Source organism: Thunnus maccoyii, chromosome 12, assembly GCF_910596095.1.
Source record: "Thunnus maccoyii chromosome 12, fThuMac1.1, whole genome shotgun sequence".
NCBI lineage: Eukaryota > Metazoa > Chordata > Actinopteri > Scombriformes > Scombridae > Thunnus > Thunnus maccoyii.
Window position 1 is genome coordinate 22756698 of NC_056544.1, and position 17741 is coordinate 22774438.

Here is a 17741-nt window from a genome sequence, read left to right on the forward strand (position 1 = left end):
CTTCTTTGTGTTACCATCCTTGTTTATTTATTTATTCTTTTTACTTTGTCATGGTATATGTTAAGTGCTCTGTTGTCGCGTTATGTAGGCTTTCCTATAGTGATTGTATGCAGAATAAGTACTGTGCTTTTCACTCATGTGGTTACGGACAAAGAAAGTGCTGAACAGAGAAACTGTGCTGGGACCAGCAGTACAGCAGGTAGCCTGTAATTAAAAACATGCTAAGTTGGATTTGAGCCAGGAGGAATAATTTTGTGGATGGTGAAAAACTAGCTGCAGATGCACTGAAGTAAAACATACCTTTGCTGCAAAACGGTGGAGCCAACCATTGTTTTTCCATGAATGTCTGATTAATTTCCGGTAGCCAATTATTCCCTGCATGGGTATATAGCCTTTAAATTGAAAGCCTTCAGATAATCTCTACCTTGTGGGACACTAACTAATTTATCACCATAATTTGTTATTCTGAATTAAGGATCCAAACAGCTTGAGGAATGAGACTAGAGCATCTCAGACAGGCAGGGTCACACAGCTTAAGGGAAAACTATCATGAAGTTGCCAGGTAACGCCTTTCGACTTGAAAATGATTTGTCTTCAGATGCTTGATATCAGACCTGTATCCTTCAGAGTGACAGAGAGAATGACATTGGCCTGTGCATTTATTCGAGATGTATTGCCAGAGGAGGAGAGACTTATATAATCCATCTCTGAGACATGCTTCCATCTTCACTGAACAGATAGGACATATTTTTTAGCATATTAATGCTGTTTCTCAGAGAAATCACTAATCCTTAGGACTTAATACAGGTATATGTCCTTGTGTGGTGTCTGAAAGGCCTTTATTTGCTAGACAAATGGCCTCCTGCCTGCTATAGTGCTGAGATGAATGAAACCATCAAGTTTTAAAACACTGATGATTGAAGACAATGCATCCGGCTCTCTCAGACTGGCTAGCCACACTAAAAGGAACTCTCCAAACAATCTGTTTAACCTCCAATAAATGCTCTTGAATCTTTATTTGCAAATGGTCTGAATTCTAATGTAATAGTTGACTTTTCAAATGTGCATTAGCTGACTATCAAAAAGCCAGAACAATAACATGTTTTTGTCCAGACTAGTCTGCTTGGAGCCAACCCCACCCACCCCTGCTGAACAGCGGTGGACTGGCAGTGGAGATGTATTTTCATAATTTGGCTTAATTGTGCCTGGTGTGCCATCAGAATGGAAATCTCCCCAGCGAGAGATGATAAATATTTCATGAGGGTAATCTGAGCGGAGCAGTTTTGATCTGCAGACGATGAGCTGGCTTTATTTTTCCCCGCGACAAGCTGATTGAGTCCCTCAGATGAGGCAGACGGACAGCCACTGCGGTGGCTCCGCCTGGCAGAGCTGCGCAGGGGGAGAGGTTTGAGCATGACACCCGCTGCCCCTGCCCTAATGGCACTCGCTGTTTGACACAGCTCCCCGGGATCCACCATCCTCCCTGTGTTTCATGTCTAATAATGATGTGAATATATCTCTCTGTGTGTCTTCCTTTCTATTGCCAATGTTCCCTTCCTTTTTTTTTTTTTTTTTTTGTGGAGCTGAAAGAGGAAGACTATGTTCTTTAGCCTGGTTATCATTTAAAGTGCTCACACATGACACCATATTTCATCCCCCCCTCTCTGTTCTCTGTTTTCTATCTTTTCAGAGCTTTTTTGAAGGACAGTCTGCGCCATGGGACTCTGCCAAGAAGGATGAGAACCGCATGAAGAACCGATATGGGAATATTATTGCATGTGTGTACAAAGCACCTCCTCACTGCTCATGAATTTTTGTGTGCTGTTCCCATTCTTCTGGCTGATTTATGGGCCAGGCTTGTGACTCTGGATAACTATAAGCTACTCAAACAGAGTTTTATTATCAGCCAACAAGAGCAGCTTTGACCTTTCCAATCTACTTTTATATTAATCTTCCTGCAGCGTCTTTTCAGTTATGAGAAATAAGCCGTGTGTCACATGGCACATAACATGTAGCATCAGCAATGTGTATAAAAATGTTGAATTTGATTTCACAATTAATTCATGTTACCTATCAAAACTCAAGAGGAGCTGTGATACGAATTTGTCAATTAATGCTGATTGGAGACCTTCTTCAGCTTAAATCACTGCTGTCACGGAAAAAAACCTTGATGATCCACTTTTGGTGTCTTAAAATTACTTTTTGAGACAATTATCACAACAATTTCTTAAGCTGTTAACATAATTTAGAGTTAAGTTTGCATGGTCCATTAAACAAATTTGTCTGACCATCAGTTTATGTCCTAATTCAAAATGATTGCATCGTGGTTTATTAGCTATATAGCATCTGTATTTTAATCCCACATACTGACCTTATTAACCATGAATTGAAGGTTTATAGGGTTTTCATCAGTCAAGCATATTTCACATTCTTAAGGTCAATGAGTTACAAAATAGGATGTTGATTATAACTTTTAAGGTCTTTCTGATGCTGTATGGTCAAGGTTTTAAACTGACAGCAGAATCACAGTGTTTGTCATACAAGGTCAGTCACATGACAGCGACCGTTCATCAGCCACGTTGCATTTCTTCAACTTCACTTTCATTTGTGCCACAGTATGATGCCAGTCTGATGCTTCCACTCCTCCATCTTCCCTTTCGTTCTCTTATCATGTCAATGTGTTCCTCTGTTTTACTGTCTGTCTCTCTGTCCCTCTCCCCCTTTTCTTCTCCTGATGCCCTCGTTAATATGATTAATTCAACGCTGGTTTCTTCCTCTCTGCCTCTCTTCCAGATGATCACTCCCGTGTCAGGCTGCAGGCCCTGGAGGGGGAACAGAGCTCCGATTACATTAATGCAAATTACGTTGATGTAAGTACACACACCAGCCAGCGCCACCAACGCAAAGGTCACTGCGCTTCCTCTCGAGGAGAGAGAGGGTGCCGCTGCCGCCGTCACAGGGGGCCTGAGGGACAAAGCAGCCCCTACTGTCTGCCCATCACATGCACACACACACACACACACACACACACACACACACAGAAAGAACAGTTACACACACATACTCAGTGCCTTTATATTCAACTTAAGACGGCTGCTGTATCACTCTATGCATTGGATATATTAAGAGGAATGAAGATCAGAGGCTGACAGCGCTGGGAGAGAGAAAAGGCAAACCAGCCCACAGGGGAAGCAGAGGTTATAGTTTTGGACTTTGCTTTGAACATATGCATGAACACATTTTGAGAGCCAAAACTTAGGAGAAAAAGGAGAGAAAGTTGCACAGATGATTAATTAGTGCAGTTAATATGACAGATAAAACTGAAACAAGACTAAAAAAAATAGAAAGTACAATACATTGCCTTGAACATCACAAATGGAAGCAAAGTAGATAAAAAGAAGAAAGCATAAAAAAGTCAAAATTATTACTATAACTCTTCTCTCACTTTATGTTATGTTGTCAGCCTTTATCCATCAAGTGAAAGATTCAAAAACTCCTCATACTGTACCTGAGCAACAAAATACGCTGTTTTTTTAACTCCCTCCTGAATTGACTTGTTTCACTGTTACAGAAATGAATGGTTTCTGTTTCCGATCTGCCAAATCTGAAGTTAAAGTTTGATTAGGTTCAGGCAACAAAGACTACTTGGTTAACGTTAAAAGAAACCAAGACTGACTGTTGGTCCTCAGTGTCAAGGTCAAACACATCATCCACCCTGTTCTCCTTCCTAAGTAGTTCTGTAGCACAATAACAAACTCAAACTACCGGCTGGGGTACATTTATTATTCGCACAATCTTAGGAAGTCGCTGGTTCGGAAAAATAAAACATAGATTGTTTGAGGCATTCAAACAAACAACCAATGATGTAGTTTTTCTGGTGAGGGCAGTCTCAAAAGATCGCAGAGCAGTTTTTCAGCCTCACTCCGCTTCATATCCACATTAGGCACCTACCTTCTCCTTTACTGTTAAACACTAGTGAGACTAGTGAGTGAAACTGGATACAGCAGTTATCTACAGCGGTTTAGTTACACTTCTTACCGCAGGAGAGTACTCGCAGTAGAGCACTTACATGCACTCGAGTGACTTAGCATACCTTTACAGTAAGTAAAAGTCATTAAGAAGTGGCGTGAGACATGCCTCCTGTTGAAAACAGATCCAACTCACTTTGCTCACACAATATACATACCTCCTGATCTGACCTGATTTGCTGTTAATAGCAGTGTTAGTAGCAGTATATGACCAATCACAGCAGTTCATTGGCTTCTTTGAGCAGATGCTTCCGCTCAGTGTGTAATGGCCTGGTGATGTACCTGACTCCCTAAGTGGTTTTCTGCTCAGGAGAGAACTCTCTCTCTGTCTCCCATCTTCTCTTCCCCCGCCCATCTAATGTGGTAATTTGTAATCTCTTGTTACGCCTTCAAACATAAATTCATAATACAAGGTGTGCCACGGCAAATGCAGGGGGCTTAAATTATTTACCTTTCCCACTATTCAGTTTATGGTCCATTATGCTGCGAAAAGAAGCACTGCAGAGAACGCTCTCACAATAGAGAGGGCCCCATTACAAGATAAGAATATACACATATTAAAGAGGGCCCTGATTGAAAAGGATTTCCACTGCTTTGCCAGCTTCATTGGAGAGGTACTTAGTAGAAATGCAGGCATATGGGTAATGATGTTTTTGCTCTTCAGAAAGCTTTTTAAACCATCTAAAAGCTTGTCCTGCCCAATAAACTCTTATACGTAGAACACTTCCCACAGTGTTTGTTATTGTACTCAGCAGATTCAGCGGGGTGTGTTTCTTTTCTCTGCAACTGATTGAGTATTTTCATAAGCATTTAGGAGGCAAGTAAATGTAGTGTAATGGCGTTTTGTCAGCAGCGTTGTGTTGGTGTGCACATGGGGTAGTTGTGCACTGCTTTGCTAGAGTTGCCAGCGAGAAATCAAGTCACTCAGGTGCCCAAAACCTGTCTGCTAAAAATAATATTCATTTGCAACTTGAATTATCAGATATGATTTGTAGGAAACATTAGTTAGTTAACATAATTCACTACCAATGCACAATGTTTACATTTAATGTATCTGTAAAACATTCACAGTCAATATATTTCATTTGTTTGCCCTGAAATATTTGCTCCTGACCACTAAAGCATGATTAACATTTTTATAGTTATGTTTGGTCAGCTCAAACAAAGAGCACAACCTTTTCCAAAACTTCAACCAAATGCTTTAATATTGATAAAGTCAATGCTGACTTGAAGCACAAGATGGGGCACATTGGCTTTTTCAATATTTAACCAAAACCAATCTGTCCCTAAACTAAACTCTTTTTGTAGCCTAAAATTAACAACAAATGGGATACAGGACAAGAACCAATTTCCTGCACAATGTACGCTACCACAACATCCTCCCCATGGCCGGATTAATCCAGCAGGGGTCCTGTGGGGGGGAAAGGGTCTGTGAGCCCCGATTGACCCGCTGTTTGTGGTAATTTGGTTGAGGAATGTGCACTGTGTACATTTTGACCAACAAGATATATCTAAAGACCCACCTTAAGTGCCTTACAATTTCACTTAATATTGTGCTTTAGTTGTGAATAATTACACAAATGCGCAATAAACTCATATTACCCCAACACAACCGACACACAATAAACCCGGGGCTTTCAGAGCCCCTCAGCGTCTGCGGCCTCAGGGCAGTTGCTCACTTTGCCCTGTTAGTAATCCTGTCTTGCTCTTCTTATGACATTTTTGTAGTATGAGTATGTTACACACATTTCTGGATTGGAAAAGAAACATTGCCAGTGAACATAACAAAGGTAGCAATTACTCTGTTTCCTCCAAAATATGTTTGGTGAAGCAAATTAGTAGTTTATAAATATATTTTCTAGGTGATAGGGTTGGTACCCCAGATTTGCAAAAGCTAATGATATTCAGACCAAAAATACCAATTCATGCCCACAGGCTAAAACATTTCATGCTGCATATTTTAAACATTCTACACCCCACTGCTACTGGAAAGAATTAATGTAAATGATCATAGTAATAAGCAATGTACCAAAATACAAAGAGCATAACACATATTTAATCCCCCTTTAGTAATTTAAACATCCCTGGAAACAAAGCCTGTTCAATTAATAATTTCAACATTGACATTTCTGTATTTATCTCTTTGTGTTGATCATGAAGAAACACTCTTATGTACCTAATGTAACTGCTTATTAAAAGCTGCGAGTCCATTTATAGTAAGCACTACTCACCTGACAGTCACTGTCAGGGCCCTGCTTTCTTTCTGTCTCTGCCTCTCTAATCCAACGGCGTACTGGGCCTCCACTTGACAGAACATACATGAAAGCACAAACAAATCTCCTCCTCAGTCCAGAGATAAAGAAGTCATTAAAAATGGAGGACAGTTGAATAGCTGAAGCAGGCCCTGTGGATGAGAGAGAGAGTGAGGAAAATATCCTTTGTGTCTTTCTCCCTTCATTGGAGGAGCGTTAATCACAGTCCAAGTTAAATTGAATATGAGTGAGATAAGCAGAGCAGCAGGGGGGGGGGGGGGGGGGGGGGGGGAAGACAATCAAGAGGAGGCAGGGCTGGGGAAGAGCCTTTAAGTCCTAATGTTTTGTTTCCTGCCTCATATCTCTGGAGAGAAGACAAGGAATTGGACAAATAAAACTTGAAGGGATTAGAGTAATCCGTGAGACTAGGGGCCTATTGTGAAGATCAGTGCTGTTAGTTGTATCTTGGGGATTATCAACACTTTGGCTGCTTACTCCAGAGGTGTGCTGCATATAGAGTGTCTGTGATGGAGAGTGTTTATGCATCTTGTATCCAGCAGCATCCATCAAGAGCTTTCAGTCACCCATTTTCCTCACAGATGTTGAAACAGAGAACTAAATGTGTGTACAGTTAAACTGCTGGCAGCCTGACTACGCACATCATTTCTTGTGCCAGAGAACAGAGTAGCACACAAATTTCTCAAATAGTCCCTTTTAAGGTGGAGCAACAGTGCAGTAAGAGTTTTTTTTTTTGCTGCAGAAACAGTTCTGTTAATATAAAGTGGATTTTTTGTTAGTGTGTGGCATAAATATAGTGAGTATGCATGCAAGGGTTAACCTGCATTGACAGAAACAGACTAAATATCAAAGACACTGTGTGGTTTCTGAGAGAAATGGCTTCACGACAGCTGGTCTTTTACGAGAAGGAGTGATCTTATATTCTTTTCTCCCACTTTTTTTTTTGTTTTCAGGGCTACCACAGGCCAAATCACTACATCGCCACTCAAGGTAAGAATAAAAACTTTGTTAAAAACTGCGAGGCAATCTGGGTTGGAGTGTGTGGGCGGTGAGAATTTATGACTGTCTGTTTGTTTGGGGGATGGATGTTGCAGGTGTTTGCAAATATCTCTCTGAACATTCCCATCTTTTTTTTTTTTACATACACTCTTGCAAACTACTCTTTGATGCTCAGTCAAGTGTGTGTTCAGGGAATCTGGTACCACTCAATGCACACACACACTATCACACGCACCGACACGCACTTACGCATCTCTGAGCAAGCAGAGCAGCACGCTTTCTCTCTCTGTCTCTCTCCTCTTTCCTTCCATCGGCGGTGTGGGAGCGATTAATCAGGCAGTCTGGGAGAAAGCTGAATAAATAAATGGATTAGCTGACATGTACAGGCACATTTTGTCACTGTGTTAATCTGGCCAGCAGATTCGTAGGGCGAGGAGCACTTACCGTGACCCTAGAGGTTAAGTCTGATTGATGGTTAATTGTTATGAATTTTGCGTCGAGAGCCTCGCTCCCACACAACGGGGCTGCGTGCATGGGGATTTTGCGTAGCACTTTAGAAAAAAAAAAAAAATCAGCAGAGGAAAAAAAAAAGGAAGAGCCGTTTTTGCGAAGAGGCCTTAATGGATTCACAATCTGCTTTGGCGGAGCTGGGAGTTGCATAATTACCTGTTTATTAGTGCATTGCCTCTCTTCCTCAGTGTCTCAATTAAAACAACCCTCAGTATGCTCTTACTTCAGAAAGAGACGGCATACCAATCAGGCAGCGGACGCTCAGTTTGTCTGTCAACCTGTATGCACGGCACCTGGCATATACCGCCTCGCGCTGACCACCGAGTCAAACACTCAAAACAAAGCCGTCTGTCAAGTGCTGACTCTCTCCTGCAGGGCTTCGGTTCACAAAAACAAGCCGCTTTAACAGACGTGTTCACCTCTGAAAGGATTTCAGCTGGATTATTATGACTTCTATAATTGTCCTATAGTCATTAAGAGTATTCTATATTTAATTTAAAAATATGCACATGGAGATCAGCAGTCAAAGAAATATTGCAAACAGAAGCCCTCTCTAAGATGAAAAGCTTTAAAAGCCAAACGTGTTTCCAAGTTAATTAGCCCCTGTTTTCTCATTGAGCTTGCATAATAAGTCCTCATTTCCATCGACTGTATCGCAAGCACGATAAGGCGTATCACTGTGTAGAGCCATCCAGTGCAAAAGAGTGGAGTGTACGTGTGCATATGTGTGTGTGTTGAAACATCTGTATTCTCCAGGAGAGCAGGCCCTTTTATAATTCATCATCAGCTCCGGCAGACTGACAGGAAGGAAGGCTCTGTCTGCTGACACTGAGGCAAAGAGCAGCCAGAGATGATAGGAAAGCCAGACACAGACCTGTCTCTCTCAGTCAGACAAACTGCATACTGTAGCACCTGAAAAGAGCACCTGGGCATTGGCACAGTTGCTGAAAATGCGGAAGTAGTCTCTTCTCTCCTCCAGAAAAGTTTTTCAGTGAGTGACACTTCCACTAAAGCCCACTGGGACCAGCAGTAGCTCAGAAAATGATGAGACTCACAGTAGTGCTGGATAAGCTAAAAAATCTTGTCTGTCATAAATTGGTTGTGAGGGTGGTTGAGGGTGTGCTTAATATGGCAGACGTGTGGGATAACGTTGTTCCCGTTCTCTTACGCTATAAACTACAATGACACTCATTAGTTTTGGGTTTATTGATGAGTCCCTTTGCTCTTTCAAGGTGACAACGGCAGGTAGAACAGCTGTCACTCCATAAAAGCCTCATCACCCAAGCTCTGCTCCTCATTATGTAGGTCATTCTCTCATCCAGGGCTTTTTTGCTGCAGCAATACAACAACTGACTCTCAGTAATTCACCAACGCCAACTGCAGCTCACCTACTTAGCAGATTGAGCGCGTGCATGCGGCTCAGCCCTCCCAGATCTCCACCTCGCCTCGGTCCATTTTTATGTCCCGCGGATCGTTTAAATACTCATCAGACATGAGCTTCTTCCTGGTGGAGACTGTGAATTACACTGAAGCAGGGGTACAAACAGCTCTGATAAGTCCCTGCATCCTCCTGGTGATGTGGAAAATATTCATGATGCAGGAAAGGGTTCAGTTTCATCAAGCTTCCCCCTCCGGTCTACTCTGCTCTTCCCTCCCCTTCTTCATGAGCAGCAAATGTCACCAACAGCGCAAAAGTTTTATTATTTACAGGTTAACATCCCAAAGCCCACGGGGGGGTGGAAGATAGAAAGAGAGAGAGAGAGAAAATCAATGATAAGTGAGTGTACATTATGCCAAAGTCTGCTGCATGTAATATTAATGGGCAAGAGGGGAACACAGCGTATGCGTTTGTCTGTGGGTGTGCATGTGCACACGTTGATCTGGAGTTTTGTGGCATACCTGGCTGGGGGATTTCTACAGCTGTCATACTCCTTGCTTCTGAGGGGGAACAGGCCTACTCCCAAAACGCAGCATCAGCTGCAGCAGTATTAGCTCTCTGACAGCTGAAAGTGAAGCTCCTACTGGTGTTCTTCTTCTGTGAAGTGCCTCCTCCAAACTTCTCCAACTAAGCTCCTCACATGCCCTACTAGAAACACGGCTCTCACCGTGTGGTTCCCCCAGTGAGCTCTAAAAGTAATTTCTCTCCACTAACCTGTGGCTTAAATCTTTGAGACTATAAATTGCCTCTAAGGGAAGGTTCTTTATCAAGATGATTGGTTTATTTGAAACAGATTTTAAATACATGCATGTGTAAATGTGTTTGGAGTCATCTTTTTGCAACTATCTAGAATTTATTATTTTCCTTGTGATTGCTTTTTTTTAAGTTCAGAAGTGTATTAATGTTTATTTTGATTACAATAAAAACTGATGAAAGTTAATAAAATCAGTAGTACAAAAATCCAGGTGAAAATTTGATTTTTCAGGATGAAATCTGTATTTTAAAGGGATTGTTCAACATCTTGTGAAACATACAACTCTGGATACTATATAACTATGGAGCTGGCACCAGCAGGTGATTAGCTTAGCTTAGCTTAGCATAAAGATGAGAAGTCAGGCTCACTCCAAAGTTCAAAATTATATCTATCATTAATGAACACCTTGTAACTTGTGTATTTAAAGGCTAGGTCCACATTTTTTCAAGTCTATCTTAAAACAACACTCACATGTCCATGTATACATTGCATCAGTTTTTTATTCTGCTGTAATTGTTCCTCATATTCATGGTCATCAAAAGATCCCTTTTTAATAGGAATCCGGTGTAAGAGAAGACAATTACAATTGTTAGAATGCAAACAGCAGTCTCCAACGTCAGAGTTACACACTTTTTTGATCCACGCCTCCTCCATAAGAGGTTTTGTGGTGCTATCAGAACGTTATGCTACTTCTGCCTTTGCTCCTGGCAGACAACAGTAATTATTCACATGGCGAGGTCACTTTTCAGGACAACATACAGTAGTCATAAGTCATTTATGACTTTTGCATTCTTCTGGTGATGACGGTCTTGTGGGGTTTTTATTTTGTGGTCATATTTGGTTTTTGTGGGTCATTTTCTCACAATTTTTTGTTACTCTGTTATCTGAAGTATTTTCTGAGCAGTCAACAGGACCGAACATTTCAAACTGCAATGATCAGGGTTAACTTGCAGCAGGAAACTTGGAAATTGGGGTGAAAATTAATGCTAAACTTATTTAAAATCAAGCTATTTTTCTGTGAAGATTGGTAAAAAAAAAAAAAAAAAAAAAAAAAACACTGAGCCAAGAACAAGTATCCAACTTGTTAATCCAAATTGTTTGTTTGAGATCCCTTTGTTCTCATACCTATTCATCAAGAGCCATACTCACTTCCTTATGAGTGTCATTAGTTCATTGCTGCCCAGCATCTCTTCCTCACCTATTCTCCATCTCTGCATGCATATGGAAATATAAATTTGCTGGCTGAAGGTTGGCAAGATTGGATGATTTACCATATAATGCCAAGTGTTATTGTGTTATTGAAGTCCTACACACCAGCTGTCCTGCTTCTCAGTCTCCCTCACCCAAACTTCCCAGCAGTGTGTATCCTCCCTCAGGGACGAGTGTAGGAGGTAGCGGAGTGGGTGGTTCAATCAGGTTGGGTAGTTATTGGAGAGACTGTAAGTGACTGGAATTGGATATTGAGGTCTTGCAGTTAAAAATCGACAAGCCACCACATGCAAAGCACAGGAAATGTGGGAATACAAATAGAAGATATTGAGGGGCTTTGGTCCAAATTTCTAGATTTCCAATTGGAATGAAAAACGTCAGGAGAAGTTAATCTCTCAATAATATAACTACAGTGTTATAGTCTGCAAAATGTTCTTGTTTTCCAAAGAAAGGCGCATGAACTGGCTGGCAGCGGAAACATGATAATGGAGGTGGTTGTTAATTTCAAATCATTTTTTATCTCTTCTCAGCAAAAACTCACTATTTAATTGCAGAGTTTGTGAAAAATGGAAGTTATTTAAACTATGTCACAAGAGGATGTACTGGAGTACAATTAGAGCCAATAAGTGTTTAGGCACCACATAACGCAGATCAAACATGGCTTGATCAGTCAAGTGACTAAAATGGTTATGACACTTTGTTGATGTCCTAAGGGAAATTAGGTTGTTGCAGAAGACATAAGCCAATAAGGAGCACAAACAGTAAAATAATGAAAAAGGATGCAAGGGCTGCTACGCCTGGTGTCTCCTAGCTGCTCCTATAAGTTACACAAATAAAGGCATACTGTAGAGTAGCCTACATATGAAATACCACTTCTATTTTATTTTTTAACCATTTTTAAAGGTTTTTTTTTTCATTTGTGCCTTTATTTGACAGATGAAAGTGCAGAGACGCAAGAAACATCAGGAGTTTTATGACATGCAACAAGGGTCCGCTGTCAGAATTGAACCACATACGTTAATGTGGCATGCGTCTTAACCAGTAGGCTACCAGTTGTCCAACCAGTATAAGCAATGATTCCAGCAATAACTTGACTGTAGTCACAGGTGTTTATCCAGAATAAAAAGTCTCATCCTGGACTGATCTTTGGGAAAATCTCTCTTTAAAATTTTATACATTTTAAATATATCTTTTTTTTCCAAACAAAGATTTCAAGGCACATATCTTCAGGCAGTTGTGGAGCAGGTTAGTGGGTCAATCTCCCTTTTCTCAAGGAGTCATTTAGCAAGACACTAAATCCTAAAATGCTCCCAGTGGCCCAGCCTAGCGTCTTGCATGGCTGCTGGTGTGTGAGCTTTGTCCTGCTCAGATATAAAAGTGCTATATGGAGTGCAGTTTACAATTCAGTAATATTTACCATTGGGCCATCCTGCTGTATTACCAAATACTGTGATGATCTCGTTTCTGGTTCAATTCCAGACAAGGACCTCTGTTACATATTCCTCTCCCTCTTTCTCTTCCTGTCACCTCTTGAAAAAGTATGTATTTAGTGTAAATATGTAAATCTTTCATGAAAGTGAGTGGCACATTTTTCAGATGATAGATGTCAGTGTTGAATTTCACATGAAAAAAAATCAGAAAAGATTAACCAAATGTAAAGAGAGTGGTTGCTAGGCAAAACAATGTACCCAGGAAAGGTGACTCAGTTGTTTTTGAAATTACATGGCCTGCTTCTTAACAGATTTCAATGGCCTAAAGGTTATTCAGTTTGCTTAGCACATAAATGACAAGGAGAACCATAATAGTTAAATTTGTGTCTGTGCCATGTTGTGTCTTGGCTTGTGTCTCTGTATATCTGCATAATTCATCATGTCTCCAGGTAATTTCAGCGACCGCAGGAGAATGCACAACTGCAGACATTTGCATTCACTAATTAATTTGTCATAATTCCACTCGGTACTTGATTAAAACTAATATTAATAATTTTAATTAACCAGAATAATAATTAAATTCCTATCAATCCGCAATTATTGCTCGGTGAAGTTTTAAATATTAGAGGCATTGAATGGCTCTCTGCTCATTTATTTTGATGTTCAACAGACGCGTTTGGGTCTGATTCGGTGGAAAGGTTGGTGTTGAACAGATGAGGTGGAGTGGTAATTACTTTAAGCTTTGCAACACACAAACACACACTTTCTCTTACACACACACACAAGCTTTAGTCTCATCTTTAAATTTGTGAGTTATTTGTACTGTCTTGTTTCCATCTGTATTTAAGCTCTCCGCTGTGGAGTAAGCAGTATGCAATGAATCTGTATTGTAGAAAGCACTTACATCTGACTTGACATGTTTTTCAATGCTTGATCCATTCGAAGAGTAAAAATGGAGGGGAACACTTATTGTTGCCGTGGGACTGTAATATTGCCAAATCCTGTGTTTATATTGTGTGTAAGATGATCTGACTTTCCGTCTGCCTCTGAAGACAGAGAGAGATGTTTTATTGGCACCTTTTGATCAAAAAACATGTTGCTACAGCGTATACATAAACAGAATAATGTGAGTAATACATACAATGACTACATTTCTTTTTTAAGTAGCGATAAATAGTACATAGAGTTAAACAAGGACTTAGTGTTAAAAATGATAAATATAGTGATACACAAATAAAAAAAAGACAGATGAAAAATTATGCGTATTACGGTATTTAAAATAACCTTTTAACACCCGCTGTTCTGCCCGTGGGACACTAGCAATATTAACATGTAATGTACACTGAAAAGTACATAAAAGTATGTGGATACCTCCGTCCATATCAATGAGCCACACCGTTGCACTGGGTGACATGTGACTTTGTACTACACTGTACATTGTAAATAACTTTAGTATAAAGTCAAGAGGTTGTGATATGCAGCACAACAAGGATGCAAAGCACTGTAAAAGAAACCGCATTTCCACACTTGCACAGTGGCATCTGCCTTACTACTCTCTGGACACTGAAAAAATCATCATTAGTAGTGTTTGGAGCTGTTCCTAAACAAACTGCAATGCCCAAAACTCAGGCTAATAGTTTTAGACAACAACAAAGGTTCCATGGCACAGAGGAATAAGATATATCAGGCTTTGGATGCACACACAAAACTTAGTAGGATTAATTCATTGTCGGTTTGTCTCTGCACACGAGCTTTCAATTCCCCAAAGCCAGGCCCAAGAAATTGTTGAGTTTAGTGTGAATAACTTGACTGACCTGCACAGAGCCGTGACCTCAACCCCATCCACCACCTTAAGGAAGAACACTGATTGCGAGCCAGGCCCTATCACCCAACATCAGTGCCCAGTATCATTGATGCTGTTGTGGCTGAATGGGAGCAAATCTCTGCAGCCTGGTTCCAAAATCTTGCAGAAACTCTTTCCAGAAGAGCGGATGCATAATAAAGCTCACATTTTTGAGATGAGATATTCAAAAATCCCATATGGGGATTACGTTTGGATGATCACATACTTTTGACCATATAGTGTTTTGTCAATAGTTTAGACTCTCATATTTTCGGTCGAGTGGTCACTTTCAAAATGTGAAATATGATGTGTCCCTGTCTTCAAAGCAGTGAGGCAATCCAACAATATGATAAATCCTTGAAAACTTTATCTTCAGATTCAAGGGTCTAACATTCAAAAACTGTTTCAATTTAGTTAGTGCTCAAGGGATAAAGAGGAAAGGAAAAAATGTCCTCCAAAAAACCATGTTTAGTTTTATTACATTTATATATTCTCCTGCCAGCGCTGCCATACAAACAGTTTCACAAAAGAGAGTTTGAATCAGCTCTTCTCTGGAGTTTCTTGTAAATTTAGTTAAAATGTAATTTCTTAAACATATCCCTCCTCTCTCTCTACTTCCCTAAGGCCCCATGCAGGAGACGGTCTTCGACTTCTGGAGGATGGTCTGGCAGGAGAACACGGCAGCTATCGTCATGGTGACCAACCTGGTGGAAGTGGGCAGGGTGGGTATTAATTACATGTTCACTCTAACCATAGATCTCCAATGAGATTACCTTACCCCCAGTTGACTGACAGCCTGATTGTATCCCAAGGCAAACGGAGCCATCTTTTTTTAGTGCCTGTGTGTCTTTGAACATCAGTACCAAGGTGTGTGTGTGTCTGTCTGTGTGTGCATGTGTGTGTGTGTGTGTGTGTGTGGCACACACATGCTGACTTAGTGAGGCATGTGTCTCGCGTGCCGCCAGCTCTTTTTCCATCTATCTGATCAGTGAGAAGTGAGAAGAAACTGATTGATAGCCTTCATTACCAGAGAGGCATCCAGGCGACTGACTACTGTTTCATCTGAGTGGCTCTATAACAGGAGATTATAACTGCTGCATAGCCGCCAGCTCCTACCAGGCTCCTCCGAGCAGAAACATCTCTTAATGTTGTCCTCAATGGACAAAGGGGGACTGTTATTGAGTGGCGAGGACGGTTCATAATGTTCAAAGTAATGGTAGAGTCTTGACTTTTTTATGTTCACTATAGCATGTGGCCTGACTTGGAAAAAAAAAAACAGAGCCCTACTTCAGTCCTAATTTGTTCCACTTAACTCGCACTGTAGTTCCTCCTGGTTAGGTTATAATCAAGAGAAAATGAAGGTCTTAACGTACAGTGTAATGCTTTGACTGCCAGGGGATTTTCTCTAAGAATTTTAAACACATTCACACTGAAAGGCCCTTAAACACAGGCACACCTTGATTTTGCTGATGTGCATTTTTTTTGGTGGGGCTTAAATGTAGCAGAGCTGATAATGATTCATGGGCCCATCTCTAGGTACCTCATTAGGCCGTTCTTCTACAGTGACTGAGCCCAGCCAGCCCCGCCCCACACCTTCTCCACACCTGCTTAGCTGCGGTGCCGTCCTCGGCGGGCCCGAGCCCCCAAACCGTCTGTTATATGATCCTTGTCCAATGGCGGGCGGTAGGCACAGTTGGTCACAGTGACGGTGGCTCCATAGAGGGCCCCATAAAATCACTCCGCCATATCACAGTGGGCCATCTGCTCGGCACAGTTGCTGATGAACTCTGGGAAATCCTGGCACACACACAGACGTGCACACACAGCCTCTGTCCCGCTGGTTTCACACACAGGGGCGGCGCTCGGCGTACTTTGATGTATGAGAGATTTGGTTTGGAAGGCAGTGTGCTGTGTGTGATGAGGTGATGCTAGGTGTGCTTCTTTTCCATACACTTTATCCATATGAGCGAATGAGTTCAAGTGCTGTATACGCACAGTCACACACTCATAAATGTGCCCACGCAAAAGAACATCTGTGTGTATGCAGGCATAATTTAGCCCAAAGGCTAATTCCCCCCAAACCAGGCGCCTGATTCAGTGTGATCTAATAAGGTAATGCCTTTTGCCTAATTCAATCTGGCTGGAAGCGGACGGTGGATTTGTGATTGTCATCAGGGATTAGTCATCAGGGGTGTCAGAGAGAGAGACCTGAAAGTCTCCCTCTGTCTGTGTCACTCCACAAACCAAAATCTCATTTCATTCCTAATCAGGGCATAAACTCCAGAAATGAAAATTGAATCTAGTTGTGGCTGATGTTGCATTTATCCCTCATCAAAAATTATCATTCTCTGATATACCTCCATGATCTCAATCCCTATTACCAGCCTTACTCCCTCAGTATCAACACTTTAATTGAACGGAGGGGGGGAAGAGGGGGTGGGGGTAATTTTGCACTCTTAATGATACCTAATACAAGTAATATTTCCAGGGGGGTGTTTTAGATTTCTGTTGGGAAATTTGTTTTAAACAGCTGAGGGTTTATTATTTCATGTCATTATTGGATTGTCATTATATCTCCCTCATCCAATTGTAGTACACTATTTTTTTAATATTTTGTCCTATTTCTCTGCACTGGTAGTCAAAAATTTAAGGTGGAGAAATCTGACACCCCCACAGTGCCTGATTCGCCGTGTCCCTGAGTTCTGTACGGTCTACCTTTAGACTCATTTTCACATTATCGATGAGCGAATGAGAAAGCAATAACGTGAGAATGAGCTCTCCATCGATACATAAGATTCCCATTTACAGCAGATCCTTGACCGGGGGCTGAAACTAATATGAAACGAATCTCATTTTGACTGAAAGAAATGCTTCAGAAATTGAAATATCAGGTGGCAAATGGGAGGTAATGTTATGTGACAATTATCTTTATTGGAAAAAATGATGGCCTAGCAACTACAGACATTCTAATAATTTGTATGAGTGTGTGCCATGAAATATAGGCTAGCACTGCATGTGCAAATGTAAATGAACTGCATTTCATATACATATACAGTACATTTGATACTTCCTCTTTACACTTTCAGGTGAAGTGCTGTAAATACTGGCCTGACGACACAGAGATCTACAGAGACATCAAGGTGACGCTGATAGAGACTGAGCTCCTGTCAGAGTATGTCATCAGGACCTTTGCTGTAGAGAAGGTACACTTTTTAACCTTTCTTTTCCACTGAGAGTTTTGAAACAACACTCCTTTTCAG

The 17741-nt window shown here is 41.1% G+C and overlaps 1 protein-coding gene across 16 annotated transcripts in view; it reads left to right on the forward strand.

The window, feature by feature from the left end:
* LOC121908234 (receptor-type tyrosine-protein phosphatase mu-like) overlaps nucleotides 1-17741 on the forward strand; it is a 170466-nt gene that overhangs the window by 130370 nt on the left and 22355 nt on the right. For all 16 annotated transcript variants that reach the window (XR_006099196.1, XR_006099195.1, XR_006099194.1 and 13 more), the window contains 5 exons: nucleotides 1691-1778; nucleotides 2794-2870; nucleotides 7252-7288; nucleotides 15106-15203; nucleotides 17568-17684. Coding sequence is in view for 9 of the 16 variants with exons in the window: in XM_042428095.1 (XP_042284029.1) it covers nucleotides 1691-1778; nucleotides 2794-2870; nucleotides 7252-7288; nucleotides 15106-15203; nucleotides 17568-17684 (417 nt within the window). In the remaining 7 variants the exon portion in view is untranslated. The remainder of the gene's footprint in view (nucleotides 1-1690; nucleotides 1779-2793; nucleotides 2871-7251; nucleotides 7289-15105; nucleotides 15204-17567; nucleotides 17685-17741) is intronic.